Consider the following 15,635-nt stretch of genomic DNA (forward strand, 5'->3'; position numbering starts at 1 on the left):
TTTTATTTCGAGCTATAAAAACGTTTCTTTCCGGAAAGCGAAGAAAAAAGCGAGTTTGAGTTTTAAAATTCTGGAAAAGCCACTCGAAATTTAATGACTTTCGCAGTCATTTTTAAACTTCATTTCTGTTCAGATTAATTACGAGCGTAGAATTTCAGTTTTCGAATAATGGATATTGCGAAAATGTCTGCATTTATTATCGAAAAACCGCGCACTGAGATTCGTCGAAAGACAGCATCGATATTTTATGGGGCTCGAGTCACAGCTTGCTGACAGTGCGGAAAATGAAGTATTCAGACTATGAGGTCGATACCTCATTCATGAACTGGCCCCGTTTTTCGACTGAATTTCCATACGCTCGACAATCCTTTTGCCAGTCTAGGGGCGATCTCACAATTAAGTGAGACTCGGTGAGACGATAATCGATTTGAATATTTCTTCACGAAAACATGATCAAACTTAATATCAAAGTCGAAACCGCGCGCACGATGACGATCCTAATGATCTAACGAACGTAGATCGAGCACACAACGCCGAATGTTGTAACGGTGCGGCGATAGGTGAGATGGAATTGACCCGCAGGTGAGTTTTGTTATCGTATCGGAATATGCACAATTTAATTGCACGCATATAAATATTTCTTCATTCCTCACGAGAAAGACACACTCCAAGAAAAATAAGTTTAAGAATAAATAGAGGGACGAGCGACAGCTCATAAAATAAATCGTTTGGTTATTGACACACGTGGAACGCTATTGAAAATCGGCATTTCCGCATCGGGCTTGAAAGCGTCGAATAAATACCGTGACGCTTGTTTTAATAAATTGAATCACCAGCATTAGAAAGAGCAATAGAATATGTACATTTACGCAAGAGAGTTTTATACCGCTCGCCCCGAGGGTTAATGCGACACGAGTTTCATTATTAGAAAATCAAGATCTCAATGAAATAAAAGTTTTTTTTTCATCGTCATTCGCCCGTTCGATTCGCGTCTGACAAGAATGGAGAGGGTGAAAACGTATTGGCTCTTATCGAATTTGCATTTTATGATAAAGCGGATAATCAAATGTCCAAATTTTTCTTACGTAGTCGCATCTAAAGCGATCGACACTGATTGTGAAATAATCACTCGAGCAATACACGAAGGAAGATCTCGCGCGGCTGGGCTCCCCGAGCCTCGGTCCGGGTCTGCACTTCCTGTTCCTCGAGGTCTCCGGTGCAAACATTTAACTCGTGACAGTCGTGCTTCGTCCATCGAAGACCTCGCTCGACGGTGTTGTAGCAACATTGCTGCGTGTGTTTTTTTTCAAGTTTCGCTACTTTAGTTTTTATCAAAAGCTCTCTTGTGATTCGAGTTCCGAAAAACCAACTTTCAGGTAAAATTGTGCATTGAAACTCGTGGATTTAACTCGAGAAACCTCGTAGCATAGTCTTCGTATGTAAGCCGGTTATAGACTTTTTTAAACTGTCAATACATTTTTTTCATATTGTTTGAACAAACATTGTTCATCAGGATGGAGAAACAGACCGGAAAAACTTATCTCAAGGATATGATGACATGGCAAGAAGAATCGGTCGACGAAAAAACGCTGATGGAACGGAGCGAAATTATTCGATTTTACGATCATTGCAATGTCCTCGTTACCGGTGGTTCCGGTTTCATGGGCACATTGCTCGTCGAAAAATTGTTGAGGCAAGTGTTCAATCGCATGAAATTCTATTATTTTTATCAGAATTCCATAAATCAGAAATTTTTGCAAGAATTTAATTACGTAAAAGATGTTTAAAACATTGACATTTCCCCCGGAGTTTGTGTATCGCAATATAGAATATTCAACGAGCTTGACTCTGCATTCGACGAAACGTTCATTTATTTTCAATACTTTATTATTTTTATTTCAATTCATCCGCTTTACGTGATATTCCTTGTACTGTAGGTCAGTTTATTTCACGTGGCAACGTTATTTTTTGAATATGCATTATCTCGCGAATCGTTCACTCCGGCGCAACGGCGTGATTCCAAACTCGATTGAAAATGTGATTCCCGGAAATCACCCTCCAACAATGCAGTGGTCAAATCCATTAGCATAAACCAAAATAAACTCTTTTTTCTTTCCAAACTTAATCATTAGGTCAAACTGACCGCAATCCGCATTGGTAAACAGCCTTCGTCGGGCATGAAATTTTTTATTTGGAATTTTATAAAAAATCAAGTTTCTGATGCCAAAAATATGTTTTAGAATAATTTTCAATGAAGCTTGTGAAAAAAATGACACTTCAGCGCTCAACTTATGACAGAATTTTACTTTTTCATTGTCAACGGTTTAATTGTCACAGTTTGTTGTTTCTTTTTAAAGATCATGTCCGAATATCAAAAAGTTATTTCTGCTCATGAGAGCCAAAAAAGGAAAAACTTCGGAGGAACGGTACAAGGAACATTTCGAGGGTCCTGTGAGTAATCGAAATATTTGACGGGGATCAAGTGGAGTCATCAATATAAATTTCATCATTAAGAAATTCCAAGAAAATTCGAAATTTTCATTCAAATAAATGCGGATGAAACGATTGAATAAAAGTTAATTGATAAATTCATTGAAATTGGTACAAAAATTGAGTAAAACGAATGAAAAGTCAGGAATGTGCGCCGGATTTAAATGAATTTTCGAACTTACGATATATACCGGCAGGTTTTCTGCAGGCTGAAACGCGAGAGGCCGAATTTCTTGAAGAAAGTAGTGATGGTTGAGGGCCAAATTGATAAAGAGGGGCTCGGTTTGACGCCAGAGAATCGTGAATTGCTGTTGACTTCGAACATTGTATTTCATGGGGCTGCTACCGTCCGATTCGACGAGACTATCCGTTTCGCTATGAACGTAAACGTTCGTGGTACTCGAGAGATGCTCATTCTCGCCAGGAATATGCCGAATCTTAAGGTTAAAAAAAAAAAATCATGAGAAAAAGCTTAATCATAATTTCATTGAACAACGATCCTTGAAAAAAATTTTACATTTTTGCTCATTTAAACACGAAATATTTCAAGCAAACCATAATTTTTCAAATGACCTCTCATCCTTGAATCCACCGCTCCAAAAGTCTGATTTGCTGATTGAATTCGAGCAGGCCTTCGTGCATGTAGGCACAGCGTTTTCACACTGTGTGACAAAAGTGATCGACGAGATATTTTACGACGTGCCACTCGATGCTGACAAGCTACTGAATTTGATCGACATCCTCGACGACGATCAGTTGAAGCTGCTAACTCCATCGTTAGTTTTCAGTGCTCCTCTTAACTTTTTCTAAGCCTTAAACTCGTACATTTATACGAGTAAGCTAAGTTGAGCCGATGGATAATTGATATTGCATAAAATATCCTCAGGATAGTGGGTGATTGGCCGAATACTTACGCCTTCACGAAGGCAATAGGCGAGGACGTTGTGCGAAAATATAGCACAGGAATCCCTACGTGTATCGTGCGTCCTTCCATAATGATCGCCACCGCGAAGGAACCGATACCAGCCTGGATAAATAACCTTTACGGTCCTCAGGGCGTTGTCATTGGTGCTGGTATGGGTTTGCTAAGGACTCTCCACTGCGAGAGCACCAACATAGCTGACATGATACCTGCGGATTACGTCATCAATAATACCATAGCAGCGGCTTGGGGCATCGAATCGACGAGGTAATGTTGATTCGGAAGCCCATCAATTTTCTTTGTTCCAAAGATCTTGTAATTGAGTCATTTATCTGCCTTGGATCGATCAAAATCAACCAAATTTTTCAGATACTTTTTTCAACATTTTTTTCAATCTCTAGCAAGCATTTTCTAACACTTTAGGACAATAAGAACGAAGCAGAATTTTTTGGCTTTAAACGTTGCAGTTTGGTACACGGGATTCCCGTCTCAGGGTATTGTGGGAATATTGAAAAAAAGCACGAAATTCCTGATTTTAAAAACACATGCTCAACACATTTCTTGCTCAGTCACAATTCAGAAGCCTGTGAGCCGAAAACAGAAGAAAATAGTTTCAATATAAAAAAATGAAATAATTGCAGAAATCTGAATGCGGAGAAATCGATGGACGAAAAGCCGGATTCGAAAAGCACGACGGATCCGGTAATTTACAACAGCGTATCGTCGTGCCAAAATCCGGTGACGTGGGGAGAATTCATGAAGTGGAATGAGATATTTGGTGTGCTTATCCCAAGCGCGATGGTCCTGTGGTACTATTCGTTCACTTTGAACAAACATTTGTGGATGCACAATGTCCACATTGTACTTTTTCATTTAGTTCCGGCTGGGATTCTCGATACTTTGGCAGTATTGGTTGGCCGGAAACCAATGTGAGTGTTTTGCAGAAATTTTTTAAATTTTTCTGCTCCAACGATAATTATAAGAGAAGCTGATAACCACAACGGAACTCATTTTTTCACATTCGTCAAGGCTTTGGAACGCGTACAAAAAAATTCACAAATTCAGCGGCGTCATATCGTATTTCTCGACGCAACAGTGGACTTTCCGTAACGAAATGGTAATGAGGCTTTGGGACCGACTGAATCCTGCGGATAGAAAACTCTTCTATTTCAATTTGGTGGATCTCGAATGGGAAGAATATTTTTTCTTTTACGTACGAGGGCTCCGATTATTCTTGATGAAAGATCCTTTGGAAACGATCGAACGGGGAAAAGCAAGGTACTGGAAGTGAGTATAACAATATTCAAATTAAAAACAATCTATCAAATCATGTTCAAGGTATTCCTTTCGCACGACCGTATTTTTTGGTAGTGCAAACTAGGGCACTCGAAATTTGAATTGATTCTTAACCTCTGAGAAGTCGCTGTTATATGGGAAAAACTTCTGCTTCTGCCACTTTTCCACTTTCTATGGTTAATATCTCTTTTAAGGTAACTCCTGTACTGCATGCTAGTCAAATGAGTGCTACATTTTCAAAACGCGTTTAGACCAAGTTCAACGTACCGATTAAACTTATTGTTAGCAGATATGTATTCAAGCATATTTCACCAACGTGAAAAAATATTTAAAACGATAGTTTTGGAAAACTATCAACTGATAGATGCAAATTTCCACGATGACACATTTTCATAGGTATTTTTCAAAGAATCATCTGTATTTTTTAACCGATTTTATTGCACCGAGTCTCATTTTGTTCCTCAACTGATCCTCTACGAATTCACCACGTAGATTTTTCATTAAACTCATTCCTTCAGAAATTATGAATGAAAAAGTTTTTCCACTTAATGAACAATTAGCTGCAACAGTGAAACGATCAAGTTTAAAAAAACAACTGCATGGTGGATTCATAGAGGACCGCTTGACGAACAAAATGAAACTTGTTGCAATAAAATCGATGAAAAAACGCAGATAATTCTTTGAAAAATACCAGTGAAAATGTTTCAGAGCGTGGAAATTTGCATTTATCAGTTGATGCTTTTGCAAAACTGGCGTTTTTAATATTTTTACATGTTAATAAGATATGCTGTAATACAAATCTACTAATAATACATTTAATCGATACGTTAAACTTGGCCTAAAAGCGTTTTGAAAATTTAGCACTCATTTGACTAGCGTGCAGTACAGAAGTTAACTTAAGAATTCGGTAACCCTTTATTTTTATCGTCGGTATGGATTCCTTACATTTTTTTCTATCTGTGAAACAGTTTGTATCAGGAATTTAGAATTATTTAGTAAATGAATTATTGAATAAAAATGTGGTGATGATGAAATCTCAATAAGCTCTCGTACAAATTTTGCGATTTTTCAAGTTTTCATTCTTTATTAAATGTTCGGTAACCTGACCTGAAATTTGGCCAAACTATTCGCATGCACTTTTACTTAACTGTTGTTTAAAATCAGTTATTTGTAGAATATTCGGGTTCGTGAAAGGAATACGTTAAGGAGTTTCCTACCTGCTACTGCATACGAGATTGTCGACAAACGACCAGTTTAGTTCCAACAAACGAACCCAACATTCTCACGACAATTATGTAATTGAACACAATTTCGAATACAACGGCTAGGAGGCAAAAGTTGCTGAACTTCCAAAACCATATTTGCCTCGATATGCAGTAGAAGGTTGAGTGCTCTGACATCGCAATGGATAAAAAAATTTGTTCCTAACAAAAAAGTAGGTTCGTCTTACTGATTATCTTTTTTTCTTGTGTCAATAAAGACTGAAAATAGCGCATAATTCACTAGTGGCAATCGCATGGATGTTCGTGCTGTGGGTCGCTTACTCTTTTCTACGATTCATCTTCTTTGCTCCGTGGTGATGTCAGAACAGCTTTAGCGAGGTTCTTCATTCCAAGAATATTACAAAACTATCACACTCACTTTTTCCAATCACATATAATATAATGTAATAAATTATTCTTGTATAAGTGTCTTTCCGTAAATTGTCATTTAAGTTAAGTGTAAAAAGAAATACGTTTGAACTCGAGTTTGCTAGAACGAGGGTTGAATTTCATGTTAATCCATTTCAGCTAATTTTTTTCTCAATATTTTAGAGATGTTACACATTTTTATTCATGTTACAATAATTCCTCTCGTTCAAGGTTACGACAGTCGTCGTGAAAATGTATGTTTATCAGGACCTGGATTAATGTTTAACACATTCGTTTGCGATGTTCCAAAATAAGCCGAAATTCATGTTTTTTAGTGTAATATGAAAATCGAATCTTCCAACCTTATTAAACAGCTCTTTAGTCGTTATTAAAAATAACTTAAGATTTAAGATTTACTTGTTCGAAAAAGTGGTCGAGTGAGGGCGCAGATGAAATTTTGCATCAGTGACGTTTGGTCAAGGCCATAAGGAACAAAAAATAAATGAATCCCATTTTTTAAAATGGAAATCTCGATAAAAAATTGCTCTGTTCAACGGCCCTGTAAAAATTTTCTTATTATCGTATTTTAATCGATCCCCGATTCATTCCCTGGTAACATGCACAGCTGCTTGAAAAATCATTCATTATTTGGACTGAAAGTATTTTGTATACACGCCAAAAGCTTCGGAGATTTAGTTCATTACGTTCATTACACTAAATTCGAAATAAAGTCAACGGAAAGCTATTGACAGTAATCTTTGAAAAAAGCTCAAAGCAAGTGATCCCTGACACAAAAAATATCCCATGTCAGATGTAAAACTTGCTTAACTGTCATTAAAGGGAGTTTTTCATTTCATTTTTATGAAGTGGCGAGGCCATCGACGATGATCAATTCTACTTAAGAGACTCGCGATCTTTTATTCGACTGAAAACCTAAAATGATTGTTTTGTTAATAAATTTAAGCAATATCCAGCGTGTCGGAACTGCATGAAATCTCGATTTTAAGGTTATGTGTTAGACTGTAACCGACAATTATTTCTTGGCACGACATCGTGATTGGGCGAATGAAAATGAAATTTTTAATTATGAAGAATCTCGACATCGAATTCCAATGGAATCGATTCGACGCCTGTGACTTATGCAACCGGATTTACAGACGCGCCTTTCGTCGTTAGCGTTCGATCCGCTAGATGGCATAACTGACACATGAACCGGCGCGAGTTCGCTCTATCCGAGAGAGCTTCGAGCCTCGATTTGTTGTCTGCGTTAACTAAAAGCTGTTTTTGACTTCAAACTCAGAAATTAAAAAAAAAAACTGTCAACGGGACAAGGCGGAAAGTTTGAAAAGTATCGATGAGTTTTTTTGGCTGTAAAGTCACATAAAACTGCATTTTTGGTGCAGAGAGGAGCCGGGAGACCCGACGACTTTTAACATCATCAAGTCCAAGATGAACCAAAACTTTTTCAGTTATTTTATCTCCAGCTGAAGCAGAATTTCTTTAACCAACACGAAATCGATTTTTAAATAGATTTTCAGGTTTGTTAAAGTGAAAATGTCAAATTAAAAATGAGCTCGGAGAGTTGAGACTTTCACTCGGAACCACGGGCTCCGGCATCCGCGTTGGAAGAGTCCCGATGGACCCAGCACTGAAAAATTTGTTGTCTTCGAGACTATTTGAAGCCGTGAATATTTCGGAGATGAAGAAAAATGCAATAAAAAAAACGCAATTCTTGAAAAAATTGAAAAAAAAACTTTTGCAATGCACTGTTAAATGACGCGAAACTTCGGCGACCATCGAAATTCGAAATTGCGATTCCCGAAATTCCAAATTCATTTTTTCTCGATTCCGGGTGTTACTCAAGAAAGTCTGCATTGAACCCGGAGGGTTAATGAGCCACAAAAGCCTACAGAAATAATGAGTGTGCTTAGATTTATGCGATACACATGTGCAGCGAACGTCGTGAACGATCCATAAAACCGGACACAAGAGCACCCACGCTGAAGATTGTTCCGTCATTGTGTCCATTTAGTCGCGGCCGAATACATCGAGTCATGTCAGCAAGATAATAAGTCTTTGAGGGTCGATGACACGACTGCGATTATATCGAAACAGAATAATTTTTGTATTCGTATCTCTCAAGAGACCGCGGCGCACTCAAACCTCCTACAAGATTAATCACGATGACCTTTGTTGGGCGTTTCCCAAGCCAAATATTTCTGTCTTGAGATCTTTTGAGTGAGACAACATTTTTCAAATATTTCTCTTTTTATTATTTACACATAGAAAAAGCGTGTGTTTCGAGATTTGATCGCCGGTTGATCATTGCGCGCAAGAATTTAAATCGGCTATGGACAATTGCGGCGGCGACTTTATCAATGGAACGACAATCGTGCTCGAGATTAGAAATCCGAAGAAAACGGTAGTGATTGAAAACAATGTTGGAAGTTCGTCATCTCGGTATTGGAAGCAAACAATCGAGACTTTTTTTCTTTATTTTATCCCTTCTTGAAACGATTCTCATCGATTTTCACAGGCAATTTTTATTCGACGAAAATCCACGTGATTTTCGTGCATTCTCGCCCTCGGATTTTTCGAGAAACTCAAACTTTCATTCGAATATCACCCTGAAAAAGTGATCGAAGCTTGTCCACTCAATTGATGAAAAAAAAAACAACGAATGAAGATGAAGTAGAGCGCGAGGGGGAAGACGAAAAGTCTCACGAAATCGTTATCTCGCATCGTTTGAAGTTTACAGTAAAAGAGAATGATAAAGATTTGATGAGCTTGATTGATATATTGGGACACACATGATTCGGAGTGAAGCTGACGAAGAGCAGCGGGCTCGCTGCAGGCAGAAGATTCATGAGCGTGTCCAATGTTTGGGCTCCTGTTTTGAGTCTCTCATGATGGATAGTTTTTGGAAGATTGATCCGGTTTGATTTTCAATGCGACAACCGGAGGCGTTTTTCCTGTCCGCTTTATAAACGACCCTCATCATTTTCCCAACTAAACATCATCATCTGCATATCGAATTGGTCATGGATTTACATATGGACAGCGCGGGAAGTGACGAGCGTCATTTTTTCGTTTCATCTACTGGGAAGCGCTCCGGGTCTCGTATATTTAATCCAATTTCCCAAACCCTTGTGAAAGCTTTCTCACGAAAAACTGTCGAAATACGATTTCGGTTCCGTGGGATAATCGTTGTCGACTATCGGGCATGAAAGTGACGAACAGCGTCCGAGCAGAGACACGTTCAACGAAGCGATAGCCGATTTTTCATATTGCGAAACGTCGTTTTGGAAACGTTTAACTGCGACAGCGACACGATTATCGGCCTCTGGTCGACGGTTTCCCAAATTCACTCTTGGGAACGATCATAACGAAACAATTAAGCAGACACTTTTAGTGTCAGTTTTTTGTCACGGTTAGTGTCAAATTTTTTCGAAATTTTGAAAACGAATCCCTTGCCAGATGCGGATTTTGGAAAAAAAAGCTTAAAAAAGATACGACGAAATTTTTGACGGAAAAACTCTCGTTTCTAGGGTATTTTACACCATGTAAAAAAATCTATAAAAATGCATGTTTATTATAGTTTTCGTAAAAAGTAAACGAGAAACGTCAATATTTATTCATGAAAATGCAATGCAAGTATTATTATTCAATTTTAAAAATCGTCCATTTTCATCTGTTTTTCAAATGTCTAAAACGCCATCCGCCATATTGGATTCCAAATTGACGTCACTCCGATAGTAAACAATCTACATTCTTATCGTGCGCTCTGTGTTATTTTGAAATTTTACAGGTTATTGTGTACGTTTGTGGACTTTTATCATTAATTTTATTAAAATCGCATCATGGAAGACGGTTTTGTGAAAGCAAAAAGTACAAAAATCTACCAATGATAAATATGTTGATTGTGGCGATGAATCCACTATTTTTGTGGCATTTTTACACTTGTATTATCGCATTCAGGCACGAGACACCAATGATATACTATCATAACTCATTGTATTCACAAATTTTGTTACTTGGTCTTTCGCAATCGTATTGCTTACCAACGGAGTGACGTCACAAATCGGAACAACACTAGCGTTTCCGCGCGAAAATTGAAAATTATAAATAAAAAATAGTTTTTAAGACACTTTTCGCAGTCTTATAAAATATAAATAAAAATTCCACTGGTTTATTACGATCTCAGGATTATTTTGAAACAGTTTTCAAAAAAAAGTGTAATACCCTATTAAACGATATTATTTAGCGTGAAATTCACTGTTCCATATTTTGCCCAATTTTCAGTTCTATAATAGTGAATATTGCAGATAGTGAAATTTACGGTACGAATACTAAAATTAACAAAAAGTTCAGTGAATTTTGCGGTGCATCACAGTAAAATGTCTTTCCCCTAACGTAAGTATCGATCACTCGTTTCCGAATTTCGTGGCACACTGAAACGGTGATTTACACACTTCAACGCATATAAAAAGAATGAGGAAATAGGCCGATGCAGCGACGAATATTCGTACGGAAATTTTTGCACTCCAGCGCCATAAAATTCACCGCGACGTCGTCAAAGTTTACTAAAAACTCCGATAAAAGTTGCAACTGTGATCAATGAATATTTATTTTCAAATAGAAAAATTATATTTCTTTCCGATAACGATATGATGACCGCACTTTCGTAACTGGACGGTATTATTAAAATTTGCTTTTCTCCGTGCAGTCATAACAAAAATGAAGATTCTTGTAATTGTTTGTAAAGAGTGCTTAAAAGAGTGCGACAAGACTCGCCGTTGAGTATTTAATTGCGTATACGAGAGGAATTAAATTCCAACGTTCTACGTGGAGAGAGAAAGGTTGGTGCGCGTGTGCGCGTTTGATCCTGAAGCTGTTCACCCAGTGCGCGAGGCGAGGTGTCAGAACATGCGACGATGAAGGATTCGTACCGTGTGAGAAAGGGAGAAGCGTAGAATTATGCTCGCGGACAAGTAGAATTGTTCGTAGATCATGAGTAGCGTATTTGTATACAAGTTATATTCACGGGGATACATGGTGTCTGGAGAATCAAGTTTGCAACGGAGTTCCAGCTGGATTGGAGTCCTTCGGACAACTCTCCGGACGAGCTTTCCCGCCCGACCCATCGTCGATGAATCATCAGTCGAAGCTACCACTCGATTTTGTTCTTTCGCACTTCCTGAACGCTGCACCGCAGACGAAAATGGCTGGGGAACTTTCCGTCCTTAATTCTACCATTTCCAATGCAATTCTCGATACACCCTCTAAATTCAGCTGTATTAATACAAGTGTGTAATGAAAATCGGCGTTCGTACTCGTGAATTGTGTACACGCGAACGGAGGAAGGATTACACGCGTCTTCATAACGGGTTTGTAGGCTTTTGATGACCCTCCGTGCGTGCACGAAGCTACACGCGGAGGAGAGTGAGGTGCCTGCGTGAGATCTTGTCGCACGCTCGCCCTCGTGGGAATAGGTCCTCTCATGACGCCCCGCGAGTCTGTGCCGTGCATGTGTCAGCGCACCCGCGAGTCTTTCTCTTCCGTCGCGGGCTCCGTTTCGTTTTATTTTTCGCCTCGTTTCTCTTGCGCCCTGGCGATTCGTCGTGTCTGACCGGCCGCTCCGGACGCGCGTGGATTTTTCATTGGCGTGATTTTTTTGCATTCATGTTACAGTCGATGCGTGATTTTCGCCATGTTTCAAAAGCGCATTTCTGAACGTTTTGCTACGAATTTTGAAAGTCATTTGGTCTTTTCGAGTGAGGCGACGCGATTTGTTTGTTTCTTTCATTCTCATTTTCATGCGGCTGTGAAAACACGTGCGGCCCTCTCTCCGCGCGCGGGCACACGAGCGTGACATTGGAAAAGATAGCGAGGAAAACCTCCTGGAAATTCGCGCTGATCGAGGAAGCCGAGCGAGCGAGCGCACGGGCGCGAAGAACGCGCGAAGAGAAAAGCGGCGACCCGAGTAAAACGCGAGCGACCGACAACGCCGTTGAGATTACGCTGCTACCGTCGAGAAGAGATAGCGCTTTTTTCAGTTAGACACGTTCCGAGCCAACGCGCACGCCGCGCGGTCGAAGTGCTTCAAGTGGAATGATTTTTTTTGCTTTCGATTTCGACGGAAAAAGGGTCGATTTTCCATCGGTTTTGGCGAGTTTTTCAGGCTATTTTTTTCGTTAAATCCCTTCGAAATGATCGTGTATTAAATTTCTGTATTTGTCTTGCCCAAAATCGAAATTCCAGTAAGGCGTGATCGAAAAAGTTCATTTGATGCAAAAAAAAAGTACGGAATAAATCTGACGTCAATTTTTCCACGGAGATTCCCGCATTATTTCAAAATACTCGCTTTCAAAAGCAAAAAGCATTCGTTTATATTTTTCTGTTTTGAAACATGACAAAAATGAGTGAAAAGCTAAAGCACCGAACGCGACAAAACACTCGTGAACTGGAACGAAACCGCGTCCGAAGAGCTGGTGAGAAGCACACACGAACGTGAGACTCTAAACTCTAAAAAGTGGCAAAAACATTTTTATCCAGCAACATTCCGCCCAAAGTAATCCGCTTTTCCGACGTTTTTATTTTCACATCAAAAGATACGCGAGACTCGGAATCGGTGATGAAATAATATCAAAAAGTGAAACACTTTCCATTATTGCGAGTCAAATTCCAAAAAAAAATGCCGATTAAAGCTGAAGAGAAAAAAAAATGGGCAGAGTACTAAAAATTCGATAACAAAAATTCGAACAGAATCGGTTATAAAAAACCGGAGGCAACTGACTCTTTATTCTAAGCAGAAACATAAGTTTGTGTACAAACGAAAATATATTGCTCGGATTTTCAGCATTTACAGGAAATAATCAAGCGTGCATGCGAAAGAGAAGGCGCGAAGTGGGGGGGGAAAAGGGAGCGAGAAAGAGAGAAATATATAAACATGGCGAGCGAGCGAGGATCGCGAGCTGATAAGTCCACTCGTAGTATAGAAAGAGTCGGTGGAGCGGTAGTAGTAGCAGCGGTATAAAGCACTAGTAGGTAGTAGAAGGCAGGAGCAGCACACAGGGAGTGCGGCGGGTATAGTCCGAGAGACAGGGAAGACGGTGCGACGTGCGACCAGAGCCAGTGCACGCCCGGCTGCCGACACGAGCGGATGGCGCACGTCGCTCTCGACATTAACTCCCGTCGTTACAATAGTTTATTCTTTACGTCGAATAGTCGCGAATATTTGAAGCGCGTTCGCGGTCGTGCCGAGTTTTCTTAGAGGATTGTCCTCGGTGCCGAAAATCATGGTCCGAGTGTGAAAAAAAAAAAAAAAAAAAAAAAAACAATAAATAATAACAGGGGAAGACTCGTATTGCGAAAAACGTGACAATATGAAATTAGTTTTTGTGACACGAAGTGAAAGATACGAGAAGAAAATATCTGAAGCGATGATTATTTTATGGGGCACTCGAATTTTTCGTAATTAACATTTTATTTTTGGAGTTTTTACTCGGTTTATGAATATTGATGTTGGACTAATTTATCGTAATTTTAAGTGATCAAAGACGATAAGATTTATAACGATTGAGAATAAAAAGAGGTGAAAGTGTCAAGTTCAGTGGGCTCGGTTCAAGTGCGCACGTGGGGATGCACGAATCGGTTTCGTTGCTCCTATGACAGACGCTCTTCTTGACAAACCGAGCGATTACAAAAACTTGTCGCAAATCGGTGTCGAGTTTTATCTGGTAATAGGTGAAAAAAAAAAACAGTCTCGTATGCGCCACCCTGCAGTAGAATAACGAAACGCGCGCCGCCGCCTGCTCACCGTTTTGTTGCCATCGCAGCACGCGTGGTTGATCAGCTGATCGCAATACTACGAGCGCTCGAAGCTCCACCAGAGACAGACTTTATAGACACAGCTTGCGTTTTACTCGACGCATTATCCGAACACTTGTTTCAGTACATTTATCTCCGCCACTTGTGTCAATAGTTGTACAAAATCAATTCTCGAAAAAGTTCATTACGAATTCTCGAACGTATTCGGGCGAGTAAAAATACGAGAATTTACGAAATGCGGTGACCCTGACGCGCTTCTCTCGTGAACGAGAGATTTTTTTTGTTTCTCGTTATCTGAGTTGTCTTATCGAGATGAGCATACACAGGGATTCGAGTGAAAATAGTGGAAACGCGAGTTACTGTTTGCCGATGAGATCGAAATCAATGTTGAAATTTCCGGAATAAAAATGCTTTGCGAGAAAACCGTTAGGAGGCGCCGTAACCGAGTGATTTCGTTGTAAAAACGCGGTTCGAACGATGAAGATTGGAAAAACAAAGTGCTGTGTTGAAATTTCACTTGACGTGTTTCTTGCTCTTGTGAATAGCGAATTAAAGCCGAACGGTAAGAACAGTAAGTGATCATGAAGAGATCAGAAAATTAAACGAGGAATGAAAAAGTTTTTTGCCACGGTTGGCTAAGTAAGTTGGCAGAGTTGGCTAGAGTGGGAGTTCTCGGAACGTCGGAAGTCGAAGGACGCGTTACCGGAAGAAAATAAAAACAACGGCGAAAGCTTTTGAGCGAGGACGTTGTTTTCTCTAACATCGTGGGGTTTTAGTGTGCAGCGTTGTGAGAGAGAGTGTCGAGGTGCAAAAGAGAGAAGTCCAAGGATAGTGAGAAGAGTTTTTACTCTAAATAAAAGTATAGACGGATATTCAGAATAACGAGAGCGTCAGAAGAGGAAAAACTTTTTCAGTTCAGCCAGAATTCAATGTGCCGAACGAAACAGTGCAATAACAAGCGTGTTTGTTTTCTTTCGCTCGCGCTTTTTCCCCGATCAAAAAAACACGCGAGTGGGATAAATCGTTTAAAATTTTATCTCATTATTATTATGAATATTCGTTTGTGTCTCGCCTCGCAGCCGACTGCGACCAGTGCTCAGTGGATTATGATTTTTTCACTCGCGTTTTTGTGATACCTTGAAAAAAAAGGATAAAGAGAGACTTCGGGTTAATGGCGCGCGATGTCTCTCGTTTCCGGTGAGCACAACGAAATTACTGTGATAGAAGATTATTAGGAGTGGAGAAATTCCGGATGAAATATACGCTATTGGATTAAAGAAACACGTGAGACCAAAACGTAACAACACGAGAAACGAATACATGGAGGAGGCGGAATAACGTGCATACACTCAACAATCCAGCGAAAAGTCCAGCTCTGGTGAGTCCCATTTTTTTTCCACAAATATAATCGTCTCAATCATTTTTTATTTTTATAAACATTTCGCGATTAAACTTGAAATTCTTCT

General features: G+C 39.5%; 2 protein-coding genes across 4 annotated transcripts in view; both read left to right on the forward strand.

Moving 5' to 3' along the window:
- The first annotated feature begins 311 nt into the window (after window positions 1-311).
- LOC122408860 (fatty acyl-CoA reductase wat-like) lies at window positions 312-6,401 on the forward strand. 2 transcript variants are annotated; one of them, XM_043415939.1, is made up of 9 exons: window positions 312-582; window positions 1,514-1,693; window positions 2,358-2,451; window positions 2,688-2,933; window positions 3,121-3,266; window positions 3,377-3,679; window positions 4,054-4,341; window positions 4,442-4,699; window positions 6,189-6,401. In XM_043415939.1, exons 1-9 carry the CDS (start codon window positions 566-568, stop codon window positions 6,286-6,288), a joined length of 1,632 nt encoding a protein of 543 aa, XP_043271874.1. In that variant the 5' UTR covers window positions 312-565; the 3' UTR covers window positions 6,289-6,401. The 2 variants fall into 2 exon arrangements, with proteins under 2 accessions (XP_043271874.1, XP_043271883.1); XM_043415948.1 differs by lacking the exon at window positions 312-582 and adding an exon at window positions 982-1,376.
- A 7,013-nt stretch (window positions 6,402-13,414) lies between these two features.
- Window positions 13,415-15,635, forward strand: part of LOC122406535 (zinc finger protein squeeze-like) — a 284,687-nt gene continuing 282,466 nt past the window's right edge. The window contains exon 1 of one of the 2 annotated variants that reach the window (XM_043412042.1): window positions 13,415-15,547. The gene's annotated coding sequence lies outside the window, so the exon portion shown is untranslated. The remainder of the gene's footprint in view (window positions 15,548-15,635) is intronic. The other variant, XM_043412050.1, reaches the window with a different exon arrangement.

This window comes from Venturia canescens, chromosome 1 (assembly GCF_019457755.1).
Source record: "Venturia canescens isolate UGA chromosome 1, ASM1945775v1, whole genome shotgun sequence".
NCBI classification, from domain to species: Eukaryota; Metazoa; Arthropoda; class Insecta; order Hymenoptera; family Ichneumonidae; genus Venturia; species Venturia canescens.